Source organism: Condylostylus longicornis, unplaced genomic scaffold (assembly GCF_029603195.1).
Source record: "Condylostylus longicornis isolate FDR11 unplaced genomic scaffold, ASM2960319v2 ptg000044l, whole genome shotgun sequence".
NCBI classification, from domain to species: Eukaryota; Metazoa; Arthropoda; class Insecta; order Diptera; family Dolichopodidae; genus Condylostylus; species Condylostylus longicornis.
Genome location: NW_026578013.1, coordinates 11,637,164 through 11,651,527, shown reverse-complemented (window position 1 = coordinate 11,651,527; position 14,364 = coordinate 11,637,164). Strand labels below are relative to the sequence as shown.

The window sequence follows — 14,364 nt, the reverse complement described above, 5'->3', positions numbered from 1 at the left end:
GCTTGCGGTTTCGGAAATATAAGGAGTCAAAAATTCAAATTTTACGAATTTCAAGAGGTGATAACTGGAGAGGGGGTGGAGATGGAAAAAAATTTTCTTCTAACGAAATGAACTATTTGTTAATATCTAAAAGCTCCTAAAATTTCAAGCTTCTACAAGCTGGGGTCTAGAAGAAAAATGACATCAAAAATTTAGAAAAAAAGGACTTTAGATAACGGTAAATTTGAACGGCCATTTTGTTTTTCTAAAGTTTAACTATAGCATATCGCGCTAGGGGAAGCAAGCTACTGCCTTTCTGCGTTTGCAAAATTTCAAAAATGCTTATGGTTTCATTGCAACAAATATTTAAAAAAGGCCATTTTTAGGGTTTTGGGGGGGTAAAACTTCTAGAGGGAGGGAGATAGGTAAAAATTTTGTTCTACGGAAATAAGTTTCTAGTGAAGATCTATGTACGTATGAAATTTCAGCTTTCTATCTTAAAGGCTGTAGAAGTTTTGTAAACAAAAAAAGTGTCCACGGACGGACGGACGGACAGAGTGAAACTAATAAGCACTTTTTTCAAAAAATTTTTTGGAAAAGTGCTAAAAAGCAAGTTCGAATGCTCCAGTATCATTAGTTTTTTAAATAAAAAAGAAAATCAAAATTGATTTTCAAAAGTTCAATACTAAATAAAATTAGAATACAAAAAATTTAAATAAAAAATCTTTAATTATCAAACTAAAAATCGAAATTCTTGTAATTGGAAAAAAAGTTTACCAATATTTAAATAGAAATTTCACATGAATTTTCTTAAAAATCAAAATAATTATTAAAATAAATTATTTGTTTTTTGCTTCTCCTTCAAACATTCATGCATAAATATGTTTATTGATTTAATCTAAATTTTATATTTCAGAAAAATCTATTTTTTTTTGTTCTATTTTTAATTCAAATTATATACAAAACACGTACAGAACATGTTTCAATATTTACTAATGTGTGTATCCTTTTAAATATTTGATTAACTTCTTTTCTTAATAAAAAAATACAACAGAAGATTTCGATATTACGAATGAAAAAATCACATACATAACATAAAAAATAACAAAAAACTAATCAAGTATAAAACACTTGTTGTATGCTTTGAATCCTTAAAAATTATGATTGAAATAAGAAAACAAAACAGTATAACAGTGAATTAAGGAGAAACACTAGAAAGAAGGTTTTTTCTCGCATAATATGAAAGTTTAGTCAACTGATTTATTTTCTTTCTAAATTCAATTTTATTTTGTTGTTATTATGGTTTTTATTATTAGTTGTTAATGTATGTATGTGTGTATACGAAATTCTCAATTTGCTGCCACATTTTATTCATACTAAATTTATCAAATCAAAAATGGGTGAAAAAAGAAGAAAAGCTTCACATTTTCTTTATTTTGTTTCTTCTTTTTTAGTTATAAATAAAACAAAACCCTTCTAAATCCCAAGTATTTCACTCTCGAACAAACAATCAATTTAAGAGGCTTCTTTTTCTTCGAAAATAATTTTGTATTTTTAAAAAGAAAAAAAAATAAAAATCTATTCTGAGAGGCTCACAAATTACTCTAACACTGGTTTTTATATCCTGTGAAAATTCTTTCCCACATACACTGTGATTTTCATATCTTCATTCTTTTACTTTTGGTTTTTATTTTATTATTCATTTCGTTTTTACTCTTTATTTGTGTCGCTTTATTTTAATTCAACCATAACTTAAAAGATGAGCCTACATTCATCGTATGCTTAAATTTTTGTTTTTTTTTTGTTTTGTTTGTTTGCAGAAGAAATTTTTTATTTCGTTTTGGTTTTCATTCTAGATTTTTTTCTTTGTTGTTTTAAATTTATTTTCTTTATAAATTTCGAATGCGTTAGGAAAACAGTATCACATTAGTATAACTGAAATTTTAACTTCTAGTCTCTTTCTCATATATGTATTTACATTAAATTTTCTATATATTGTATGTATACACACATTCGAATATATTTACATTGTAAATGGCAACAAAATTGAACTAAATTAAAATACAGTCGAGAAATTGTTGAGTAATCAAACATTTTGTTATTGCATTTTATTTAGTAATAAGAGAGAATTGAGAATGACGTTCTATTTTTCCCATTAAACAAAATCAGAAAATTTTACTAAGTAAAATGTTTAATTTTTTTTTTAGTTAAGTTAGATATTTACAATTTTACCTTACCTTGAAATTCAAAGATATTAAAAAATAATATTCAACAGGCTTCATCTGTTAAGCTCAAATAACAATTAAAAAAAAATGTCTTAGAATTATACGATTCTCTATTATATTTGAATAGTATATATGTAAGTAATTTTCTTTACAACACACAATATTCATTGCAAAAATATTAGAAAGCAATTATGAAAAATTGAGTAGCTAATACTTAAAGAAATGCATTACATCGAATTTGTTTGAAAAAAAGAAGCCTGTATCAGCTGAATGCCTTATACAAGCCGTTTTCTATTTTGTTCTAAGTTTAATTGAAATCAATTATAGTTCTTCTTTTAAACTGATTAGTACCATTCAATATTATTGTCATAAAACGCCCTAAATACCTTATACGCCTTTCTTTCTTCATAACTGTATTATTCTTTGACTCTACTGTTTATTAAAACTAAATAAGTGAAAAAAGACATAAACGTTTTGTTTTTTCTTTTTTTCATTTTTCCAATAATAAATTAAATAAAGAAAATAAAAATTATAAGAAATAATAAATGTATAATGGAAGAGGAGAACAAACAATATAATAGGGAAAAAAACAAAATGGAAACATTATTTATAGAAAAGTTTTCTTTCTATTTTTTTCTGTGTATAGCCTGCCTTTGTTTTGCTATTCCCACACTTTTAACTGGCGCGTAAAAAATTATAAAAAGGCTGCGATTTTATGAAATTTTTAAATTTTTTTCTTTATATTGGAAAATAAAAGAAATTTACCTACATTTTTTTTTATGTCTGTTTTGCTCTTTATTTAATTCACCATTGTTAGAATCAGAATGTGGTGAATAAAAGTTAAAATTTAAATAAATTAAAAAATAAAAAGAGATTTTCATATTATTATAATTTTATTATTATTATTTTACTTTAATGTTTTCTTATTTTATTATTACTGTTACTATACTGTTGTTGCTTTGTTATATATTACTTCATCTCTTTCAGGGAAAAGAGAAAAAAAATTATTTATTTACTTGTAGCAATTGAGGAAAAAAATAGTCATAAAAAAATAATGCTCATTATAAATTCATATTTTACGAAACTATATAAAGAGTTTGTCTACTCATAATATTAAAATAATAATGAAACGATGCCAAGTTTAGTAGATTAGAATTGCCATCCGATTGCATAATACTTCGGTTAAAAGAAGTTTATATTAACATGTTGCAAAAGATTTTCTTATAATTTATAGAAGAAGCTTAATTTAATTAGGGATTTTTTGAACCTGTATATTTGGACTATTTATATAATTACATTCTTGGTTAATTACATTCTTACATACTTGTTAAAATAAACTACAAAAGGAGTTTTTTAGCTATTTTGTTTGGACTTAAAAATACCAGCAATTTGAGGGATTTAAAAAAAAATCATTTTGGAAAATTAATTTTTTTTTGAATAATTTCGTGACAATCTTTAACCAACAAAAGTATTGTTAAGATTAAATGAAAATAATTTTTTTAAATAAAACATCATTATCTTGGTTTGGCAATATTACAGAAATTTAAGTAAAATAATAATGCAAAATTGCTGAAAAATAGCTGCTTAAACTAATTTTCATCAATAAAACTACAACAGTTAAAGCGAAACTATCAACCAACCCACAAAATTCATAAGATTTCCAGTTTTATTTAATTGAAAATTCTTCATGCAACGTGAAAATTATTGGAATATATTTTTTGATATTATTGGAATATAATTTTGCATTTTTGTTTTAGTTTTCCAAAATTTATGTAAAATTGCAACTGGATTAACATAATTTAAATTTAATTTGATATTAATAATGAAAAATTTTCATTCAGCTTTGATTTATCGTTATTGTTAGGTACACCCAGGACTTTATAGTCAATTGCAAACTTGATCAATTTAACATAAATTACACGTATTTAAACTGATTTTGCAAAATTTATATTTTTATAAAATTTGGGGTAATTGGTAAACCTAATAAAAAAAGTTTTTACAATATGAACTTGTATTATAGAAAAATGTTAACTAAAATTGTAACTTTATATTATGCGGTAACTGTTGGTGGTTAACTATAACTTGGTAAGCTTATTATAGCTACTTTGTACAATACCCTGCTTACGCATATATAAATATATCCTTTTGCAGTATACAAGAAATAATATACCCCAAAATAAAAACAAGAGAAACCACATTAAAGTTAGTGTTTCGACTTTAATGTTTCGTATAATGAACATTAAATATACTCTCATATACTTGTATTATTAAGTTAAATATATTACTTTGTATACTCTAATACTATACATACATATATGTATGAACTAGTAACTAGTATAAGTAACTAGAATAGCGATGCTGTTGCCTACTATAAATTGTAATTGTAGTTAAAAATACAGTAGAAAAAAAAGTGAACAAGGAAATGAGATTAAAGTAGAGAAAAAAAATTATTTTATTTAACTGCAATGGACAGTGAGCGTAAATAATTTCAATAACTTTCGCGTAGCGCAAAATAAAAACTTTTCCAACAAATCTAAAGTGATTTTTTTTCTTCCTTTGCGTTTTAGGGCTCGTCTCTCTTTGCATTTTTTTATTTTTGCTTCTTCTTATGTTTTTATTTTTTTGCTCTTCTCTTAAATATTGTAAATTAAATAAAAGTGAGATTCACTTTAACTATTTAACTTTTCATTGTATTTTAAATAAATTTTGTACATTTAAATTTATCTATGTTCTTAAATTTTATGAATTGCAATTTTGAGAACAAAAAAAATTGTTGTATATTTGAATTTTTTATTTAAAATTAGAAAAAATCAACAGAATTTTGTCTTAAATTTTCTATATAATTGCATAACTCCACTGAGCTTCAATATTTTCAAATAAACCTCTGAACTACCGCAAGAGTCGGCAAATATTGACAAAAATCTCATGTGAGTGCAAAATTTTAACATTTACCTATATATCCAATCTTTAGTTGAACTTAAAAGTGTCAATAGTCTGAGGGGTATAAATTTCAAAAATATACATTGTGTATATCAAAAGCTTTCTTCGAAGGTTTTCTTTGCCTTTTTGCCAAAAAAACTTCTAAAACAAAATTGCCCGTCCTATCATAGCTTCACCACTTTACTGAACTAATGCAAAAAACCCAAAATACACAAATTTACTAATCTCTCATGTATAGTTTTTATTGTTAACAAAATAATTAATTAAGAAAACGTGCAAATGCATAAATACTCGCATAAATCGCTCGCTTTCTTCTTATTACATTTTGTTTTTTCATTACACTTTTATCCTGGTCAAACTGAAATCAGCTTCAATAAATTTTTACCACAACTTAATATTTAAGCCATATAATACAAACTATGTACATTATTATATTTCTAATTCGGTCAACATACTATACATTTACATATTTTATCACTCAAACAAACCTCATTACATCTATCCTCTACTTAATTACACAAACTCATTTATTGATGGCGCATACGTATATCTTTAAAATATCGTGGTTTTCAGCCAATTATTTTCTTTTATTAAATATTACATTATATAATACATACTTTACAACATATTTTAAGAATAATTGAACATACTGTTAAATAATTCTAAAAAAAACTCATATTTCCTGAATAAAAATTCAATAGAATTAGATTAAAACCAAAACTTGGTGGCAATTCTAAAGTAAAGAACATTTTTGATATCGAGGAAAATATATTTAAATTTTCATGGTTTTGAAACCACAGAGGAAAGAAAAAATTAAATGTGGTTGTCATGTCACATAACGAATGTCATTTCATGTTATTTGGAAGCATATTAAAAAAAATTAATAAACGAAAAAACTATCGTAAATTAAAGCTATAAAATTAAAAAACATTAAAATTTTTTATTACAACTCAAAATAAAATTACTCTTTATATTTATAATTCTAAAAATTTAGATGGAGATTGGGAAATTAAAAACTCTTTTCAACACTTTTTTTCCAAATTTTCAAAATTTATTTGCAAAAAGTAATCGTAATCGCTGCTCTGTAAGTAGGTTTCATCATAAACTTACATAAATCTATTTAAATTGCGGAAGGAAAAATTTTCTATAGTTCTTGTTTAGGAACCACTTATCAAAAACTCGCTTAGATCATTAACGAACCCTAAAATTCCTTGTTCATATGTTCTTCAAAAATTAAATAGTTGGAAATTTCGCTTTAACGAGATTCAAAGTTCAAACATAAAATATCCTTAAATCGGGTTGCTAGACATTCAGATATTCCTAAAATGCCAGATTTATTCTTTATAAATTTGAAGTAGAAAAGTTCAATTAGAACCTTAATTGTACCCAGTTCCGGAAGTAAAAATAACATTTTTCAAATGTCGTTTCCATAATAAACCTTTTTCCGATCCCACAATAAACAAAGACCTTCTCTAAAGAATTAATTTACGTAAAATCTTTTTGCAATAGCAAAATGCATAATACATTGCTGTATGGACGTACAAATTCTTTTTTAAATAAATGATGGCAATGCACAAAAATTCGCACATATATGTACATAATCTTGTTCTTCAACCTTCACACATACACACAGAAGAAAGTTTATTGACAATTGGAAAAGTTGTAAAAAGTACCGTTTTAAATTTCATTTTATTTTCGTCCTCAAAATTTACATAACTAATTTTAATTTACAAACACAAAAGGAAATATTTTTTGTTTCTGTTTTCATTTTACCTATAGAATAATTTTGCACTATTCTTGTACATTTCTTTTCACTTTTTTTTCTTCTTTTCTTTTTTTTAGATAAAATTAGCTGGAGTTTGTGGTCTTGCATCATCACTTGTATGTGCATTGGTTACGGTTACAACTACAGTATTACATATGAGTCGGCTTCAAGCATTAAGTGAATGCGAATATTCAACAAAGGCAAAAACCTGCACATGTTATTCAGCACCACCAGAGCGTCCACATGAATCGGATAGAGGTTTGTTAAATTAAAAGAGAAAAAATATTAAATCAAACTGTTATATCATGTATTAGTATGTTAAACATAGATATTTTATAATATAACATATTAACATTACTATAAGAAAAATTCTATATCGACAGAGTGTTATTAAGGAAACAAGTAACTTGCAAATTATTAATTGTGAACAAGGATTGAAGAGTTGAACAAGGATTTGGAAATTTTTCAGATGTTTTTTCTCATTCTTCTTGGATTGTGGTAGAAGAACAAATTTATTTGATTTTTATGTTGCGGATAGGAACAAATTTGCATCAGGCATAATATATCTGGCATAAAACAATAAACGTCAATTTATACTTCCTATTTATGCCACCTTTTATGCCACGTTTTAATTTGGATTGAAATTTTATGAAAAGCGAGGCATTATAAAATCCATGCTATTAACAGGGGAATACTTAGGGTGTTTTGGTGTTTAATAACCTTAAAATGGAAGAAATAAAAACTTCTTTAAGTATTTATCCGAATGGTTGTATCTATTCTATTTCAGAAAAATAAATTACATATTTTAAAAATTTTATCACATCCGCTTCCAAAAAATTTACCCATACAACATTCTATTTTCATGAACGTCATCCAAATTGGCTATTTTGTGTTTTTGGCATTAGTAGGAGGCTCTTGGTGCGTTGCATTGACTTATACCCATAAATATAAATGTCAGTCCAAGAAGTAAAGATCAAAGCCAGTAACTTTTTCCTTCATTTCTATATCTCTTCAAGAACCTTATTACCCACTGACACTTCAAACATGATAGGCATCTCTCAGAAAATTTGAAATTTGCATTGGCTTTTTATCCTCTTCCTGAACCAACATTCAATAAGGTGTTGGACATGGTTTCTAAATCTGATGTCTTTTTTTCTAAACCTTCATTTAACTTAAAATTTTAATCAGTCAAATATGTCAAATATATGATATACCAATCTACATCATGAATCAAAATGAGACTACTGGAAGTCGAAATATTAAAATCTCGTCTCCAAATTTTGTCATTCTCTTATTATATTAAATTCTCTTATTATATTTGAAATTGAATTTCTGAAAAATTGAAAAATTGAAGCCTAATGGAATTTGAACTTATAATTTTTTTCAAGAAAATTCATAAAGTATGTATTGTGCAATAACCCAGTCGGTACCGTACAACTACTTACCTCGATCTTATAACAGTGCATTTATTTTCTTGGAGTTATCTAGAAGAATATTATCTCATCTTATTGGTCTAAGGCGACAACCATATTACAGTTGGCGACTTGCAAGACTACAACATGTCAAAAACAGATATATCTCACTTTGGTTCAGAAGTGATAAGAGGGATGTCAGCTAACTTTTCTGTCTCGACCATTAATTAGGCACTCCTTTCTGCCCTCACAACTATTACATTATGTAATATTCTGAAGTCATTTAGATATTTCTTTTAGATAGAAGCTCTAATTATTGATTTGTTAACAATTACTTCCCGAAAAGCAAGAATTTTATATTAAATTCTAAATAAACGTATTGAAGTTAGATTAAATTTTTATAAATATAGTCCCAATCACTTACTAGATGAATAAATGTTGCATAGTTAAAATTATTTGTGTATAACAATTTACATAATATAACAGTTTTAAATAAAGAAATTTTTTATTTTAACGTATATTTAATATTTTTATTCTCAATATTAACACATTTTTTTTTTCTTTTTTAATTTTGAAAAAAATCCACTCCTTCAATGGCAATCTTGATAAAAATGAAATTTCACCATCATCCAATCACCATATTTCTTCATCAATTGCTGCTAAAATGAATATTAACTTGGGAAAAATGTGTGTTATGCACACTTAATCTATATGTACCTCTCTTGGTGACTTCAATTTTACTTTAAATATTTAGAATCAGTTACATTTGTATTCGATTCAACATCTGATTGTGGTTTAGTACATGGTGCACTTTATTCATGTCTAAGAGCTATTTTTGGTCTTTCAGTTGCTGGTGTACTTGTGGCGGTTTTCAGTTGTATGCTGGTCTATCAACTTTTAACGTAAGTAACATTTCTTTATTTAAAACAATCGCATACATACATACATAAAAACTTTTCGAAAAAATGTGCATATGCACGTATCATATACATTTATGTATGCAATATGTGTGTATGTTTGTGAAAAATATGAAATAAATTTGTAAGTATGTAACACTTGAAAATCTTTGCATGCATTGCTCTACTCTAATTGCCTTCCAATTCCAGTTTTACAGTCGTTCTTTTAAGCGTATGCAAGTATGTGTATGCACACACATATATACAGTTATACTAACAAAATTTCTAAAAAGGGAAGGCATTAAAGAGTTTAAAAATGCATGTTTAGTATGAGAGGAAAAAAAATAAAACGAAATGAACACTGATTTTAAATTTTTCTCTTTAACTTTTCATATTGATGTTTTCTTTTTTGTTTTTTTATTTTTATGTACAAACGTGTGTTCTCTTCATGGATAATTTTGTGGAAACGAAAAAAATGCACTAAACATCCGTTTTGCAATATAACGGCAAAAAAAAATCCTTTTTCTTTTAAAATTTTTCAAAAATTAAAAACAAAAATCACAAATAAATTGCAGTCACGAACGAAAGAAAATGTATTGGGAACAATTGGAATTACGATGTCGTTCATTATATGAAAGTCAACATTTACCAACAACAATACCAACATTAAATGGCCCATCAATAATTGGTGGGCCACCAATAACAACAATTGGCACTTGTCGTTGTTGTGAACAATGTCATGCACATCGACAATCATCTAACATAACTGGTACAAACACAACATCAGCTGTATGGGATAATGCAAATAGATTTTGGGCAGCTGCAACATTTACAAGTACAAATGGTCAATTATTACCAACAGCCACGGGAAATTTTTATTCACCAAATCCTGGTAGTGATGAATTAAATATTAATGGGGGCGGTGGTGGTGGCTCTGGGGGAAATTGTAATATGAATAGTGGTATTTGTAGTGGAAATTTCGGTAATAACAGTAATTTAAATAATAATACGGGTAATCGTAATAATACTTCATCATCAATAACTGATAATAATTCTAACGGCAATCAAACAAATCGTTCAAATGGTTGGAGTTGGCCAAAAATGCCATGGAAAAAAAATCATTCGAATAATAATGGCACTAATAGCAATAACAATCAATTAAATCAAACAAATTCTGATCATAATTCAAGATCATTACATCAATCACCATCAAGTCCAGATTCACAATACGGCTTTACGCAAAATCCGAACACAGGCGGCATAATATCTTCTGTTGATGGTACAAATGTTTTAATGGGAACGAATGGTTTACCAAATCAACCAAATAGTTATAGTATCATCGGTGGTTTGCCATATGGTGTTTGGGGACCACCGCCACCATATAGTGATCCGAACAGTCCAGCTCGTAGACCACTCAATAGTACAATAAATAATATTAATAACCCATCAGCAGCAGCTTTACTTAATAGTAGTGGCCGTTATCAATATATTCATCAAAATCAATGCCCATCAATGCTAGAACATCAAATAAATCATCAACAGACAACACAACAGCAACAACAGTCAATTGTTAATTTAGAATGTCATCAACAAAGTAATAACAACGGTTCACCACTAGATACCAATTCAATTGTGGAACATTTTAATGGATCACCACAACAACAAAATCGTAGTATAATTAAACGTCAAACTGGTTTGAAATCAAAAGACAATTATGAGAATACTCAATCGGATAGTGATGGTTCTAGAGAAAGATTTACAAATTCTTTACCAGCTAGAAAAATGAAAAAACGTATAGAATCATCGACAAAAAATAATATTAATTCAAGTAGTAATAATAAATCTCAATCTAGAAATACACAAAATTGTTTTCAGCCAATTAGTCCTTCAGATATCGAAGAACCAGAATATCATGAACCCTTACATCCTGATGACGACGAAATTAATAGTTCACCCACAAATACCTTAACATCATCTTCAGGTGGTGGTAGCGGTAATGGCGGTGTTACTCATGGAAATTGTACAATTGCTAATAATGTTAATATTAATTCTACAAATAATCAAATAAATTCCATTCAACAACAACAGCAACAAAAAAGTACCAAAAGATTAAAATCTGGCATTGACAATACAGCATTTCAAAATAATGACAATATAGACAAAAACATCGTTCATCATATTGAACCGTCAACAGAATCCGAAGTTTATTTTGCTGACGTAAGTAGTTGCTATAATGTTTCGGTAAAAAATGATAGTAGTTATTATGACGATGCAAACCAAAAATTATGCAAAGATTCAAATCTACATGATCCAGCAAATGAAGATGTTGAAGAAGATTACTTAGCGCAGAGATTTGGACAACGTGAAAATTCAACACGTAGTAGGCTTCCATTTCCACAAAATTCAACAATTATTCATTCAAATATTACAAAAACCACAGATAATAATTTTGAATGTAAAAACCAATTAAATCTACCAATATTAAATTCAAGACAAAATACACAAATTTTACCAAAAGATATTTCTAGACAAAGTATGTGTTCAATTGATTCAGATGAAAATAAAACTGATTTTACTGATTTATCACCAGCAACACCATGTACAAATAATATTAACAATAATAATTTTATATCACAACAAGATCATATAAATAATTTTAATATCACAAATAATAATTCCGAATTAAACAATACAAATGATGCATTTATAGCATCTTATCCGTTCTCATCTAATGAACAGTGTCAGGAAGCACATCGACGTTCAACTAAAAATTTACATGATATGTTTTTAGCTCCTGATGCGCAATACGAAATAGTTAAAGACTCAAATCATTTTGATTCAAATACCCAATTAACTTTAGCTTTTGAAAATGATATAAATAGTAGTAATATAAATAAACTTAATAATAATCAAAACAATAATGTTAATAATAATAATAACAACAATAATATAAATAGCATTAATAGTAATGTTAATAATAATAATAATAACAATAATAACAATAACAATAAAATAACTAGTCATCAAATGAAATCTCCAAAAAATTTAAATTTAACTCCTATAAAAAGATCTAATATTGGTGCCAATATCACTAGTATTATACAAAATTTAGGTACCAGTGAATCTGGTCTATTATATCCAGAAAATCGTGTTAGTAATAGTAGTTGTAGTTCATCAATTCATGATAATTTTTCAGATCAAGAAAATCATAATGTTAAAATGATTAAATTACAAGGACATAATATAATAGGAAATAAACAACAACAGCAGCAACAACAGCAACAACACAACAGGCAACCCGTACCATTGTCAAATTCCGATAATGAATGGTCAGATAGTGATCGTAGATTGTGAGAAGAAATTTTTGTTTAATTTACCATTTTATTTTAATAAATTTTAGGTTATAATTTTTTATTTTAGAAAATTTAATTTATAATTTTTTATTCACATTTCTCTTATATGTATACAAAATGGGACTTTATAACGAAAATTATGAAGTTGTCAGTGTTAAATTTTTATGAATGTATTTTATTTGCTATCAAATATTTTCTTGCGTTTACCACAATTTCGCCCTATTTTTCGCGCCCATAAAATATTTACTCATAATCCATAACAATCGTCTTACAGTTGCTAAGTTGCTTGCATCTTTTTGCAAATTTTTAGAACAGTTTATATCTCTTGCCATATTATCAAAAATTCGTTCCTCACAATTTCTTTTTTCAATTAAACGTTATAAAAATTCACTTCTTTTCAAAATTAATACCATATAGACACTATCATTTCCTACACAAATTTTGAAATTCACGACACTCATTTTTTAGGCGCATCATCTTTTCAATTTAACTTAATCCAATTAAAATAGTATTGAAAAAAATTTGCAACTATAAATATATTTACAAAAAACCTCAATTGTTTTTTTATAAAAATTCAAAAAGTTTTTTAATAGGTATAAAGCTATTAAATAAAAGTTTTAAAAGAGAAATTTAGGAACAAATAATAAATACAATATGCATTTCAATAATTAATTCATTTAAATTTAATAAAAAATTAATAAATAAAAATTGTTATAATTGTACAAAAATAGTAGAATAAAATATAGAAAAAATAATTGTTTTAGTCCAGTAATACCGGAAATAGAAGAAGCCCACAAATTTGAGAAAGTGGCTGAAAATTATTAGGATAATAGATATTGAAAATTTTTACAATTGTCATCTTACAAACAATATTGCACGTGCTAGTTGCAACTGCGGCCTAAATTAAAAATAAATTTTTTAAACCAACTATGTACTAATTTGTTTTTTTAAAAAACTTTAGAACCTAAATCAAATTAAAATAGCATTATTTATTACAATCATTGGCATTCCTTTGAAGAATATTCTGAAATTTAAAACAATACCATCAGAATTATATTTTTAATAAGCAAAATAATTAAATTCGAATTAAATTTAATCTAACTGGTACAAAAATGATGAATCATTAATTAAATTCTTTTAAAATTTAATAAGTATTTAATATTACAAAATCACTAATGATATTTTTGCATCATTATAGCGAAAACGGTCAATAAAGTTATTCAATATTACTGCCAACATATTTATTTTTTATTTAGCGATATTAACCTCGTTGTACTTAGAACTTTATTACAAACTAATGGAAACAAAACTAAAAATTAAATGTGTTAAATTTCCGGAATCACTATTATTTAAATGACGTTAGTTTTTATATCATTTACAATGTAATGATTTTTAATTTTATTATTTTGTAAGATGGCAATGTCAATTTTCGATATTCTTATGCGAATTACTATTAAAAGAAATAATATAAAGTAGATAAATATAAGATAACAAATTGAATTTACTGAATTCGCTATTCATATCATAATAAGATCAATACAGAAATAGACAATACAAAACCTTCCATATTTATATTTTTAAATATTAAAAAAGCAAAAAAGACAAAATATACCTAATAGACAAAAATTAAAAAAAAAAAATAAATTTTATTCAATAAAGATTGCTAATGCATCTAAGTTTTTAAAATCCGCTCTTTTTTTTTTTAAATCAATTAATTTCTATTAACATTCAACCATATTACCTTAGTCGAATCATTCTGTTTAGTAGATTAATTTTGTTATCACTTCACATAAA

General features: G+C 26.1%; 1 protein-coding gene across 1 annotated transcript in view; it reads left to right on the top strand.

The window, feature by feature from the left end:
- LOC129610430 (putative uncharacterized protein DDB_G0286901) overlaps positions 1–14,124 on the top strand; it is a 53,469-nt gene extending 39,345 nt beyond the window's left edge. The window contains exons 3-5 of the mRNA XM_055522999.1: positions 6,987–7,167; positions 9,076–9,223; positions 9,793–14,124. Of these exons, the coding sequence (XP_055378974.1) occupies positions 6,987–7,167; positions 9,076–9,223; positions 9,793–12,571 (3,108 nt within the window). The 3' untranslated portion in view covers positions 12,572–14,124. The remainder of the gene's footprint in view (positions 1–6,986; positions 7,168–9,075; positions 9,224–9,792) is intronic.
- The last annotated feature ends 240 nt before the right edge of the window (positions 14,125–14,364 follow it).